This window comes from Microtus pennsylvanicus, chromosome 2 (genome assembly GCF_037038515.1).
Source record: "Microtus pennsylvanicus isolate mMicPen1 chromosome 2, mMicPen1.hap1, whole genome shotgun sequence".
NCBI classification, from domain to species: Eukaryota; Metazoa; Chordata; class Mammalia; order Rodentia; family Cricetidae; genus Microtus; species Microtus pennsylvanicus.
The window spans coordinates 108,794,877-108,809,129 of NC_134580.1; the positions used below are offsets into that span (position 1 = coordinate 108,794,877).

General features: G+C 46.7%; 1 protein-coding gene across 7 annotated transcripts in view; it reads left to right on the top strand.

Moving 5' to 3' along the window:
• The window catches only part of Ptpra (protein tyrosine phosphatase receptor type A), a 99,437-nt gene that overhangs the window by 81,322 nt on the left and 3,862 nt on the right, over positions 1 to 14,253 (top strand). For 4 of the 7 annotated variants that reach the window (XM_075962167.1, XM_075962172.1, XM_075962171.1 and 1 more), the window contains 7 exons: positions 94 to 243; positions 1,966 to 2,059; positions 2,309 to 2,385; positions 2,780 to 2,914; positions 7,577 to 7,854; positions 10,342 to 10,477; positions 11,554 to 12,172. In XM_075962167.1, coding sequence (XP_075818282.1) covers positions 94 to 243; positions 1,966 to 2,059; positions 2,309 to 2,385; positions 2,780 to 2,914; positions 7,577 to 7,854; positions 10,342 to 10,477; positions 11,554 to 11,628 — 945 coding nt within the window. In that variant the 3' untranslated portion in view covers positions 11,629 to 12,172. Of the gene's footprint in view, positions 1 to 93; positions 244 to 1,965; positions 2,060 to 2,308; positions 2,386 to 2,779; positions 2,915 to 7,576; positions 7,855 to 10,341; positions 10,478 to 11,553; positions 12,173 to 14,253 lie in introns of those variants that run through there. The other 3 variants (XM_075962170.1, XM_075962169.1, XM_075962168.1) reach the window with 1 other exon arrangement.

The window sequence follows — 14,253 nt, forward strand, 5'->3', positions numbered from 1 at the left end:
AAAGTAGACTGAGTAAAGAAGGCACTAGGAGTGACCTGGTACTACCAGGGTCATGCTGTTTGTGACTCAGACTTCTGTATGTCTGTATTTCAGATGCAATACGTCTTCATATACCAGGCCCTTCTGGAGCATTATCTGTATGGGGATACAGAACTGGAAGTGACTTCTCTGGACACCCACCTGCAAAAAATTTATAACAAGATCCCAGGAACTAGCAACAATGGATTAGAAGAGGAGTTTAAGGTGAGTTGAAGCTGGGCAACCTCCAGGCTAAAGGAACCACACAGCTGGAAAAAACAATTTAGGAAAAATGTTAGTTCTGTGTGCACCACAGTTAGTGATAGTTGAGTGGATCAGAATTGTACAGTCTTGCTTGTTAGAATTACTTGAATTGTCTTTAAGGAAAATGAGTAGAAAACAGTATTTCTTTAAGTCCCTCAGCATTTCTAGATGATTATAATGTATAGCAATGTAAAGGCCAGGTAAAAAGTCTTTTGGGCTGGGCATTGGTGGTCCATGCCCTTAATCCCAGCATTTGGGGAATAGAGGCAGGCGGATCTCTCTGTGAGTTTGAGGCCAGCCTGGTGTCCAGGGCAAGTTCCACTCTCATCAGTCTCATCAAGAAGAAGTACTCTGAAAAGCTGGCATGGTTTTTTTTTTTGTTTTGTTTTGTTTTTTTAATTTATTTATTAATTGTGTATACAGCATCTGCCTGCATCCCTGCAGGCCAGAAGAGGGCACCAGATCTCATTACAGACAGTTGTAAGCCACCATGTGGTTGCTGGGAATTGAACTCAGGACCTCTGGAAGAACAGTCAGTGCTCTTAACCTCTGAGCCATCTCTCAGCCCACTGGCATGGTTTTTATTTGCAGTGGAGACAAGGGCATCTCTATGAGTTTGAGGCCAGCCTTATCTATATAGCAAGCTCCAGGACAGTCAGAATTATGTAAAAAGACCCTGTCTCAAAAAACAAACAAAAAAGGTGAAGAAGCACTGATGCCTAAACTGAGCCTAGGAATGCAGGCCTATTATTAACAACTATTTGAGAAGCTGAGGCAGGACAAATACAGGACTCTTATGTCAAAATTTTTAAAATGGAATGGAGCCAGGAGTGGTGGTGCACTCCATTAATCCCAGCACTCAGGAGACAGAGGCAGGTGGATCTCTGTGAATTGGAGGCCAGCCTGATCTACATAGTAAATTTCAAAACAGGCAGGGCTGTGTAGAGAGACCCTGTCTGAAAAGAAAAGGTAATATGGTGTGTTCTCAGAGGCCAGGAGCAGACAGTGAGTGTGCAGAGAACCATTCACTTACAGCAGTCCTTAGTGCACTGCAGTGGGCTACTCTCAATAGCAGGAACCAGAAACAAGCCTAAGGGCTGTGGGCAAAGTGCATGCTGCACAAGCACGACAGCCCCAGTTTAGATGTTCAGTACCCGTGTGAAAATTGGGCATGGTGGCATGTGCCTGTGACCCCACTACTGGGAACAGAGGTGAGGAAGGGGGCAGTCTCTGTTCACACAACCAACAGCACACTCCAGGTTCCATGAGAACGCTGTCACAAAAAGTAAGGTAGGGAGTGATAAGGTAGGATGCCCAGCGTCAGCCTCTGGCCTCTATATGCGCACACACAGAACACCCATACACACAAGGAAACAACCTCAGAACAGGAAGGAATAATAAAATTTGAATATTTTTCTAAATGGCAGAAGAGTGGCCCAAAAATTCAAGGCCAGAGGAGTCTCAGGAGGTTCCACAGGAGCCTAAAAGGCATTGCTTTTCAAATACTTTTGACTTCTTACAAAACTTAAAGATGGGAGAATTACATGTAGAAAGGGCGATAGAGCGGTACAGGGAAGAGGAAATGCAGTCAGGGGACCTGGCAGAATAGTTCTAGTGAGTAGCAAGAGTCTTTTCGGATTCATTTGTTGGGAATAATAGTGTCTCACTTCTTACTTCATTCAGAAGTTAACTTCAATCAAAATCCAGAATGACAAGATGCGCACGGGAAACCTTCCAGCCAACATGAAGAAGAACCGGGTTTTACAGATCATTCCATGTAAGCACCCCTCCCCACCCGAGTCTTACTGCTCCAGCCCCGTTTGCTGCACTACTCCAGCTCTGAGTGCAGTGATTGACCTGAAGCCAAGAGTCACAGCACTGCCTCTTGTTCCTCGAAGTGGTTTTAGGAAATAAAAAGCATGAAATCCAAAGAAACATTGATATCTGTGCCCCACTGCCTTGTGAGGTTGGTCAGGGAGTGAACGTTGGTAAGATGCAAGCAAGCCATTCACTGTCCTCCTTGCAGATGAATTTAACAGAGTAATCATTCCAGTCAAACGCGGTGAAGAGAACACAGACTATGTGAACGCATCCTTCATCGATGTAAGTGATGGGTATGTCCCCTGAATCTGTCCTGTGAGGCTTCTAGTACCTCCCCACATACCTGCTTGAGAAAAACATCTTTAAGTCGATCTCTCCCACCTGCCCACCTGTACTAGGTCTGTCTAGCCACAAAGAACAGCATGTAAAGGAGACATCCTACGTATTTCTAGACAAGAACCTTATAACATAGCTGTGTCCACAAATCTAAGACTGATCTAATCTTTCCTGTTTCCACTGTCTTCCTCCTGACTCCGTCCCCCTCCTTCCCTTCCCCTGGTATGATCCTGGGTCAGAGAGCTTATTCTGGAATCCCTGTGCCTCCAGGCAGTCCCTGTCACTTGTCTTTTACACTCACCCCTCCTTGACCAACCTCTGTAATTAACCTGACATTCAGGGCTACCGGCAGAAAGACTCCTACATTGCCAGCCAGGGCCCTCTTCTTCACACAATTGAGGACTTCTGGCGAATGATCTGGGAATGGAAGTCCTGCTCCATCGTAATGCTAACAGAACTGGAAGAGAGAGGCCAGGTGAGCTCAAGAAGACCCCTGGGCTATGAGAAACAAAAAGGTTGGGGGCAACTATAAGGTATACCTGGATCTTTCTTTAACCATGTCCTGGCATATCAGTAGGCTGGTGGTATCTAAGCAGTTCTCAGCTTCTCCCAGGAGTGGAGAAGCAGAGAAGCCTGAACCTCCAGTTGTTTCCAGACATTTCCCACCATTTCACTTTTCTACCCTATCCAGCCTCTCAGACTAGCCTTTACACACACCCTCTCCATCCAACCTCCAGGTAGTGCAAAGCCAGTGGAAAAGAAGTTGTATAGCCAGGCCAGGGCTCTGAAGTAGACGTTTCTGAATGTCTTTAACACAGGCTCATGAAATTTAAGAAATATAAAGTAAAAGAAGACAAAGAAATTTAAAAAAAATAATTTGAGCCAGATATGGTGGTGTGCACACTTTTAATCCCAGTACTGTGGAGGCAGAGGCAGGAGAATCTTTATGAGATTGAGCAAGTTCTAAGCCAGCCCGGGCTGCATAATGAGACCCTGTCTCAAAAACAATTAAAACTAAAAAAATATATCAAGGGATTTCCTCAGGACTAGGGACAAGAATAGAGAATGACCCCAGCACAGGGCCAGCAGTTTTATAGCACATACTTAAGGTTGTGTCTTTTTAAAGGAAAAAGATATAAAGCCAGTTAAAAGTAGTATTGTCTGACATTCCAACTATACAGAGACCTCATTGTAGGAAATTGCTCCCCACTCTATTCCTGATCATACAGCCTCTACAGGGCATCCCTTATTTCAGGCTGAGTTCCCATAGTGCTTATGTTTTGAAGCCTCTTTGCATCAAGGTTGTGCACTGTAGTAAACAGGTGATTCTCTGTGTATCTCTTAGCAGGGATCAGAATCATTAGAGTGAGCCTAGAGAAGTTAGTGTGGCCTGGTAGCAGTTACTTCTAAGCTACAGTAAAGAGTTAGGACTGCATACCAAAGTAAAGAGCCTTTCAAATGTTAGAGAGATGGCTACTTGCTGCACAATCGAGAAGACCAGCTTTGGATCCCAGCACCCATGCAATAAACCAGGAATTCTGCACAGTTGTGTAACCCTGCCTCTAGTGGGGAGAGTCAGGATTGCTGGGGCTTTCTGGTTTCCATCCTCACTGAGAAAGCCTGGGTTCAAGGAGAGACCATGCCTCAAAGGAATAAGTAAGAAGTAAAAGGACACATGATGCCCTTCTTCTGGCCTCCTCCTGTGCACACTTACATATGCACAAACACAGTTAATATTTTTTTTTAGAAAGTACCTTTGACAATTCTAATTTGTATATCTCTTATAAAAAGCCCTCTGGGGTTAGTGAGATGGCTCAGTGGATAAAGGTGCTTGCCACTAAGCCTAACTACCTGAGTTCTGTCCCCAAGCCCCACATGGTGAAAGGAGAGAACTGACTTCTACAAGTTGTTCTCTGCCTCCATGTGCACCCCATGCACCCATATGGAATACAGTATATGAATAAGTACTCTTTTATAAGCAGAACTCTTTACCCTGGCAAGGCAGCACACACCTTAATCCCAGCACTTGGGAGGCAGATATAAGAGAATCATCACTCATCCTGTGAAGAGATGCTGTGACCATGACAGCTCATATAAAGGAGAAAAACATTTAGTTGGGGTGGCTTACATTTTCAGATGTTTAGTCCATTATCATGGGGGCATGTAGGCAGATTCTGGAGAGGAAGCTGAGAGTTCTACATCTTGAGCAGGCAACAGGAAGTGGTCTGAGACACTGGGCATGGATTGAGCATATATGAGACCAAACTACCATACCATCTTAAATAAGTGCACTATTCCCCTATTTGCTCTTGTCACAAGTCTAGAGCTACCGTCCTCCCATCCTTCCACGTTGAGTCTGTTGGTGAGTCCTGATAGCTGCTCAGCATGCCCACTTTCCTGACATGGTGAGGTACTGACATGTGGGACATTAGTGATGCCTCCTGTGCATCCTGCCAGCATAGGGCCTCACCTCAGGTAGCCTGACATCACTCTGTCTGTGTCCTGCCCAAACCTTAGTTCTTCATTTGGCAGCCAAGCATTGCCTTTTGAAAATTATGAATGTACTCATGTCACTCCTTATCCTAAAGTCCTGCTTGAGTTTGTAGAGATCTTACTAAAAATACCCATGTGTGTACAATTTAGGAGTGTGGAGTGGTGACAAATAGTTCCCAAACTTGGGTTCTCCCCTCCCTCACCTCACTTGTTTGTTTATAGGCCAAATCTCATGTGTCTCAGGATGAGCTCTATAGACAGAAGTTTCTGCTCTGCCCAGTCCTGTAGCCATTCAGTCCCAAATAAATACATGGAGGTTTATATTAATTAGACAGTTTGGCCTATTGCTCAGGTTTTTTACTAAATAGTTCTTACAACTCAAATTAACCCATAATTCTTATCTTTGTTTAGCCACGTGGTTTGGTACCTTTTCTCAGTAAGGCATTCTCATATTGTTTTCTCTGTGTCTGGCAGGTGACTGTGTCTCTGCCTTTCTTCTTCCCAGAATTCTCCTAATCTAGGCATCCCGCCTATACTTCCTCCCTGGCTACTGACCAATCAGCATTTTATTAAACCAGTAAAGTGACAAATCTTTACAGAGTGCAAGAGCATTGCCTCACAGCAAGCCTCACGGCCACAGTAAAACCAAGGGTAACCTTGAATTTTTGACTTTCCTGCCCTGCCTCTGGGGTTCTGGGGTCACAAGTGTACACCACCATGACTAGCTTTTTTCTGTTAGGGAATAAACCCAGGGCTTCAAACACACTCTGGGGACGGGGTGGGTGAGAAGAAAAAGCAGGATCCTTTTGCCTCACCACCCCGCATGCTGGAATTCTGGGAATGTGCGCCATTCCTGGCCTGTCCCAGTCCTACGTCACTCTTCTGCGCCCCCCCCCCCCCCCCCCCCCCGCATCTTCATTGTGTCCTCTGTCGGCCTAGTCACCAGCTTCGTTTTCACATCTCCATCCCAGCAAGATCCCTAGGTATTTTTAGCCTGGGCCTCCTCCTAGATTCTTGTTGTTCTGCTTTGTTGGGTTTTTTTGAGACAGGGTTTCTCTGTAGCTTTGGTTCCTGTCCTGGAACTCGCTTTGTAGACTAGGCTGGCCTTGAACTCACTGAGATCCTCCTGCCTCTGCCTCCCAAATGCTGGGATTAAAGGCGTGCACAACCACTACCCAGCTCCCTAGATTCCTTAGGCTCATGTTTTACCCCCTAAGAAAGGTCCTTGCCCCTTGAATCAGAGCAGAGTCACCCCAGTAGATCCCTGATCTGAAGCTCCCCTTTGCCTTCTGTCAACTCCCAGCAGCCACTAAAATGCAGCTGCTGTAACAACTGCCACCATCACCCTCCCACAACCAAGAGGCCGCCTCTAATAGACCCTCTTTCTCTAGGAGCATTTAACTTTGTTTCTTTCATGCTGGTCTCTGATTTTTTTATTGTTGTTGTTGAGCTCACATAGAGAGCTAAATGAATGAAGAATCCTTTTACTTTCACCAAATGAGGAATGCCTAAGTGAAGATAATCCCCTTACATCAGTCTCACCCTATAATAATGCCTCTTCTTAACATCCATTAAATCCTACTCCCATCAAGCTGCCAGATTTATTTCAATGAGCGCACCTTACCCACTTCCCTGTAATAGCTTTTGTCATCTTGAAGCTGATCGTATAGCATGAGTCTGCCCCCAGGTCAGTCAGAACCAAATGAAACCACTTTATCCCATTACTCCCATTAGCCAGCTGGAAGAGGCTTCATGTTTGCTGTTTCCATCCCCCTCCTTACCTTACCTTGACAGGGCCTCTATCTTCTGCCCTCTACCCCTGTAAGTAACTGATTTTATGACCTAAAAGCTGCTAGGTATAGTATTGAGTACCTATTTATTGGTTGGATGGTTGGTTGTTTGGGTTTTTTGAGACAGATCTTACTGTGTACCCCAAGCCTTGAATTCACAGTCCTCTTTGCCTCTGCCTCCTGAATGCCTGAGCTACCATACCTAGCCCTTGATATCTAATTCTCTTAGAATGTCTGATGGTACTGGCTTGTTCTGCCTGCTAACAAAGATAGAAATGCTCAAGCTAGGGGCTGGAGAGATGGCTCAGTGGTTAAGAGCATTGCCTGCTCTTCCAAAGGTCCTGAGTTCAGTTCCCGGCAACTACATGGTGGCTCACAACCATCTGTAATGAGGTCTGGTGCCCTCTTCTGGCCTGCAGACATACACACAAACAGACTATTGTATACATAATGAATAAATAAATATATAAAAAAAGAAATGCTCAAGCTAACAACCTTCAGGTGTTCCTCTAACTATTACACACTAAAGGGCTAAGAGGACGCTGAGGGCCCAGCATGGTAGTACACACTTTATTCACTTGGGAGACAGAAGGATAGATTTCTGTGAGTTTCAAGGCCAACCTGATGTGCTTAATGAGTTCCAGGCCAGCCAGAGCTACACAGTAAGACCCAGGCACACAGGTTGTGTACATACATGCAAACAAAACAATCATACATAAGTAAATCTAAAAATAAATGACAGAAGAAAAGGTCCCTTGCTGTGAGGAGCCAAGCTACTGTGGGTAATCCTGCTGCTCTACCACACATAATATTCTGACCCCTGCCCTCGCATACCTGTCCATTTGTTCCTGCAGGAGAAGTGTGCCCAGTACTGGCCATCTGATGGCCTGGTATCCTATGGAGACATCACAGTTGAGCTGAAGAAGGAGGAGGAATGTGAGAGCTACACTGTCCGAGACCTCCTAGTCACCAACACCAGGGAGAACAAGAGTCGACAGATCCGACAGTTCCACTTCCATGGCTGGCCTGAGGTGGGCATCCCCAGTGACGGGAAGGGCATGATCAACATCATCGCAGCCGTGCAGAAGCAGCAGCAGCAGTCCGGGAACCATCCCATCACCGTGCACTGCAGGTACTACTGACCCCTACCCTCAGAAACCTGGAGAGGTGACGGTGAGTTTGGTCAGACCATGAGGAAAGACAGAGAGACAGTGTTGGTGAGCACTGTGGCATTTGATGATCCAGACGACTGGGTAATCAGCGTGGACTTTGGAGTCTGAATTGTGTGCAGCATGTGCTGAGGAAGTGCTGATATTCAGATCTTGAGGAAAGCATGGGGCAGTGATGCATTCAGGGGAGCAGCAAGAGAGGCCAACACTGGAGAGATGGTTCAGAGGTTAAGAACACTGGCTGCTCTTTCAGAGGTCCTGAGTTCAATTCCCAGCAACCATATGATGAGGCATAGCCATCTGTAATGAGATCTGGTGCCCTCTACTGGCTTGCAGGCATACATGCAAGCAGAACACTCTATACATAAATAATAAATAAATCTAAAATAAATATCAGTGAAACTGAGAACAGAGGCAAGGTCAAGGATGCCTCCCAGGTTTGAGTCCAAATCAGTAGTAACCTTGACATAACCAACAAGAAAACAATGATAAGAAGGGTTATTTTGGGCAGCAAGTGACTCGTATGTCAGATGGAGTTTTAGGGGGAAAATAATGATGGGCTGTGGTATAGTAGAGTACTTGGCCAGCATGCTCAAGGTCCTGAGAAATCCCTAGCACCCTCAGGAGGAAAAAAGTTTATCCTGAGGTATGCCCTTAAAGGTGAAGTCTCATCGGGCATGGTGCATACAGTTAATCCCAGCACTCAGGAAGCAGAACTAGACAGATCTTTCTGTAAGTTGAGGACCAGCCTGGTCTACCTCGTGAGTTCCAGGCTGACTAGAGCTATGTAGTGAGACCTCTCAAAAGATTTGCCCCTACTCTAGGGCTGAGGATACAGCTTTTTGCACCACATAAACCAAGCATGTTGGCACATGACCTGTGATCCCAGCACTCAAGAGGTAGAAACTGGACGTTTAAAAGTTCAAGGTTATCCTTGAATATATAGCAAAACAGCTTAAAAAAAAGTATATCAGTACTAACTTCCAAGTTCTTCTCTTCCCATTCCAGTTATACTATGAACAGTGTGTGTGTGTGTGTGTGTGTGTGTGTGTGTGTGTGTGTGTGTGTGTGTGTGTCGTTCTGATACTCCATTGCAGCTCCCCTCATCTGGATTACATATGTGGTCTCAAGATGGCTGGAGACATTGGCTTTCACACTGGACACAAGCCTCTCATCTCTATGACATGCTTTAATAGCTTCTCTTGTGGTTTTCATCCTCGTGAGCAATTCCTTCTCTGTGCTGTTTCTACCACATCTGTGGCCCAGGCTCTGACTCCCAGGTCAGCAGACAGTGCTTTTCGGTAGCATCTGCGCTCCTTTGCTCATGATGTCCATTGCTAAATCTCGGTCACTGCTCAAGCTCTCCAGATGGTCTGCTGGTGAAAGCACTTGCCGTGCAGGCCTGAGAACCCACGTAAAGCCAGCTGCGGCATCCCTGCATCTCCAGCAGTGAGATAGGATACTGAGCTCTCAGGCCAGGCAGCCTGGTGTTGACTGTCAGTGGTAGAAACAAGACAGAATCAGCCCCAACAAGGTGAAAGGCAAAACCCAGCTTCTGAGAGTTATGTGTACCCTCATACCCTGCAGCCCGTTCACTCACATTTACCTCATACACAAATAAATACAGGATTTTACAAAAAGAATCAGTACGATGAGACTACTCCTGCCTAAACTCCCAACAGGGGCCCAGTATGATGTGAGGTCTCCTTGCTAGTCAGCCTGGCGTACCCAGCATTCTCCTGGGCTCTAATCCATCCCTACCGTTCTCCCTCCCCTTCTGCACCAGATAGAGGTACATCGTTTCAGCACCCTCTTCCTCCAAGGCTTGTTCTCAGCCAGCCAGAGTCTGTCACTGTCACTGTGGTATTGCTTTCAGAGAGCCTTCCTTGAGCATCCTGCCTGGAGCTCTGTTTCCCCTTCTTTTTGCTTATTGCATATCTTATTGTCTAGGACTGCTGAGTTCACAGCCCATGTCATAGAGCTGTCTGGTAAGAGAATCAGCCGGAAATGTTGGACAAAGTGGATTATGTCAAGATGGAAGTTTGAATCCCTTAGAAAGAATGGGAAGGAATCGACAAATACAAGTGCAGAAAATCTGACTCGGCAGTCGGTGAAGACAGCCTAGTCAGTGAAGGTAGACAGCAAGCGGTCAGGCTGGCAGGGTAGTGAAAGTTGTCATCACAGCCCCACAAGCACACCCTTAGTGCACACAGGAATGGCAGCAGGATCCATCAGTCACCTCTCCAGAGCTTTGCTCCCGTAAAACTCCAGGCTGAGAGGGCAGAGGTGAACTTGGGTCTCCTGTTCCACTGACACCTTCCCCTGGCAGCTCCATGGATGACTCATCTTCCCAGAACCAGCCTCAGCCTGCATCTGCTCCTCACTACCCTTCCCCTCAGGATAGACAGCTACAGACAGCAGGTGTGGTAAGTGTGTCTGCTCTGTTTCAGCGCCGGGGCAGGACGGACAGGGACCTTTTGTGCCTTGAGCACAGTCCTGGAGCGTGTGAAAGCTGAAGGAATTTTGGATGTCTTCCAAACTGTCAAGAGCCTGCGGCTACAGAGGCCACACATGGTCCAGACACTGGTACGCTGCACGTCTTTCTGTGACTACACTAACCACAGCTCTTCCCTGTCAGGAGCGAGCCTTCAGAGCAAGCCCCATAGTCAGAAGACAGGAAGTGCCTTGGGAAGCAGGGTCAGAGTGGAGGCACAGCCTGTTACCCAGAAGAATAGAGGATCAATGGGCAACAGCACTTGTTCTCCAAGCATGCAAACCTGAGTTCAAATCCCTGACACCCACCTAAAAGGCTGGGCATGGCTCTCTGTATCTGTAACCCCAGCACTGAGACCAGACACAGGCGGATTCCAAAAGCTCACTGGCCAGCCAGCCAAGCTGAAACAGTCATCTTCCAGTTCAGACCTTTCTCAAGGGCATAGGTGAGAGCCATTGAGGAAAATGCCCTACTTGATGCTCAGGCCTATGGGTGCACAACCACACCTGAATACCCACGTGCACATGCGCAAAGGAATGCCTGAGTAACCCCCAGGCTTTGTACTCTGCTTTGGGTTCTGGTGGGAAGGAGTGGGCAGGAGTGCCTGCCTGTTCACTAGCCCCTCCTGTTCAGAGGTCTGACTCTTGACAGTCTGTATATCCACAAAGGTTTTTCCGAATCTTGTGGGGCTAGAAAGGTTTGAGGGGAAACAGGAGTTTTAGGAGATCTGAGAGGAGAGGAAGCTTTCAGAGTTAGGATTCATCTCAGCCTGACAGCCTGAGCCAGCTGAGGGCCACCTGAGATGCTGCATGTTCGGCCTCACATGCTTCCATCTGACTGAAGGACCGAGAACTGTCCTCACACATCTGCTCGGCTGTCTGTAAATCCACTGTGGTCCACAAACATTGTTCTCTCAGTTTTCCATTTCAAACACTGGGTCTGTTAGGCCATGGTGGTGGTGCACACCTTTATTCCCAGCACTCAGGAGCGGAAGCAAGTAGATCTCTGTGAGTTCTGGGCCAGCCTGGTGTATACAAGGAGTTCCAAGCCAGCCAAGGATACATAGTGAGATTTCCAAATTAAAAAGCAGGCAGGGGTCCATTAGGAACTGGGCTTCAGCAGTCCCTTTGGTGATGAGTTTTCCTCCCTGTCTCTGCTTGTTCTTCAGGAACAGTATGAATTCTGCTACAAGGTGGTGCAAGAGTACATCGATGCCTTCTCAGACTATGCCAACTTCAAGTAACAGGTGACACGGCCCACAGACAGGAGAATTGCCTTTAATATTTTGTAATATTCTGTTTTGTTAATATACCCAAATTGTATATATCTTATAACTGTTTTAGAAATGGCACATAGGCTTCTATTACCTATTAGGTGGAGATTTTGTATGTAAATGTGTTAGCACTGATAGTCTTTTTTCCAGTGTTTTATTGGGGAATTAAATAGTGTGATATTTGGATTGATATCATGAAATCCTCAGCCTGGAAATTGGGCTGGATTATTCTTTTGCTTTAAACATCTTTTCCTAAAGAAGACAAACATAAAACTCATTCCAGGTAGCTCGGTGCCAACTAAAACAAAGCACAAAGTTCTCAGAGCTCTTGAGGAAATGGTCGTCTCACTGTCCCCACGCAGACCTCTCCCTCCCTGTACTGTAAATATCCGTCCCCTCCAGTCCACCCTTGTCTCCCACCATATCCCAGCATGGGGCATAGTGAGACCAGAGCGGTATCTCTGGCACCACACTAGGGATCATCAGGTAATAAAAACTTTTGATTCCCTGAGGAGATGCTGGTCCCTTTGTCTTGGGCAGGGCAGCCTTATTAGACTGGGGCTCTCCTGGGCTAGAGCAACCCTGTCTTTCAGTCCCCTGGCCCCGCTGTTCTGTCAAGTGCAGTCATCCCAGCCACCAACCAGCTTTGCTCCCCAGGATGGACTAGTTTCTCACTGGGTTTCTCTAAGGGAAACACCAGGAGCAGAGGAGCTGGTGCGAACTTGAGCAGAGGCCACTGTGGCCTCCCTAGAGTTTCTCTCCAGAATATGTCTTCAGTTGTTTTCTGGAGATGTAGTTACTTCTGTGTGTAGGTGTGGGCACACATGCCACAACAACACTACTGTTCAGGAGTTGGGTCTCCTCTCAGCTTGCTGTTGAGCAGGGCAGATTAGTCACCCTCCTTGCTGTGGCACCATGACCAAGGCAACAATGTGGGCCTCACAGTTCCAGGGGAGAGTCTATGACCGACTGTCGTGGTGGAGCACGCAGTAGGCAGGCGGGAATAGTGGAAGCAGTATCTGAACGCCCACATCTACCAGCACGAGGCAGAGAGAGATATACTAGGAATGTCATGGGGTTTTGAAACCTCAAAGCCCAGCCCCAGTGACCCCTGCTAATCCTTTTCAAACAGTTCCACAACTGAGGACCAAGTATTTGAACATAGGAGCCTTTGAGAGCCATTTTCATCTTTTTTGTTTGTTTGGTTTTTGGGTTTTATTTTTTTGTTTTTGATAGGAGGACTGGACTGGGATTACAGACACTGCTAGAACCTAGGCCTATGGCTGTCCAGGGCTGTTTTGGAAGTAAGACCTTGCCACTACATCTATCTTTTTGTTTTCTCTTTTTTTGTTTTGCTTTTTGAGACAGGATCTCAACTGTGTAGCCTGGACTGACGTGAAACTCGCTCTGTAGACCAGGCTGGCTTTGACCTCGCAGAGATCCACCTACCTCTGCCTCCCAAACTGTAATTAGTATGCATCACCATGCCCTGCCAGTTCCTCCATTTTCTGATGCCAATATTCTGAGGATGTAATTGTCATCCCCATGATGAGAGGTAGGCCACTGCTACCAGTGTGGGACAGGAAGGAGCTCAGAGAGTGAGCAGCTTCATTTTTACAAACAGAAGCACAAGTTACACTTTCACTGACTACAACCCAGGCGTGTAGCTGCCTGGGGATATTTTGGAAATCTAGCCTTCACTTGCACTGGCAAGGGTGGCAGATTTTTCCCCACACCTCCCAGCATCACAAGCAGGTTCTCAGCGCAGCAAGTGTTCCTGCAGTCACAGAGGGCACAGATGGAGAGTGGGCGTGCCCTCCACTCCTCAGAGGCTTCCGCAGGCACCCTAGTATGTTCCACAGTGGCACATTCAGAAGTAAATGCTTTTGGGCTGCTTGGAGGGGGGAACTTAACTAAACCCAAGGGGTGCTGAGAATTTAGGTGAGTAGAAAGGAAAGGTCAGAGCCGGGTAGTGGTGGCTCACGGATCTCTGAGTTCAAGACCAGCATGGTCTCTGTAGAGTTCCAGGACAGTCAAGATACAAAAATAAAAGGAAAGATAGGAATGAAAGGTCTGTTGAAGCCATCAGGGGCCTTCAAATCCAGACAGGGTTGTGAAAAGGAAACCTACTTGTGTACTAGATATTTATAATATTGACATAAAAGAAGAAATGTGTGGTAGAGAGACAGCTCAGTGGTTAAGAACTCTTGTTGCTCTTGCAGAAGACGTGGGATCTGTTCCCAGTACTCACATGATGGCTCAGAACCATCTAGTTCCAGGGGATTCTTCTGATTTCCTTGGGCACTGGTCAAGCAAATGATACACATACATACATGTAGGCAAAACACTTATAAATAAGCCTAAAAAAATATTTAGACTGGGCATAGTGGCAAAGTGCCTTTAAACCCAGCACTTGGAATCAGAGGCAGGTGGATATCTGTGGGCTCAGGGGCAGCCTGGTCTGCATAGTTCCAGGACAGCCAGAGCTACAGAGTGAGACCTTGTCTAGGAAAAAAGAAAGAGTAAATTAAAAAAAAATTTTTTTTTAGTCGGGCATGATGACGCAGTGCACACCTCTAATCCCAGCACTCGGGA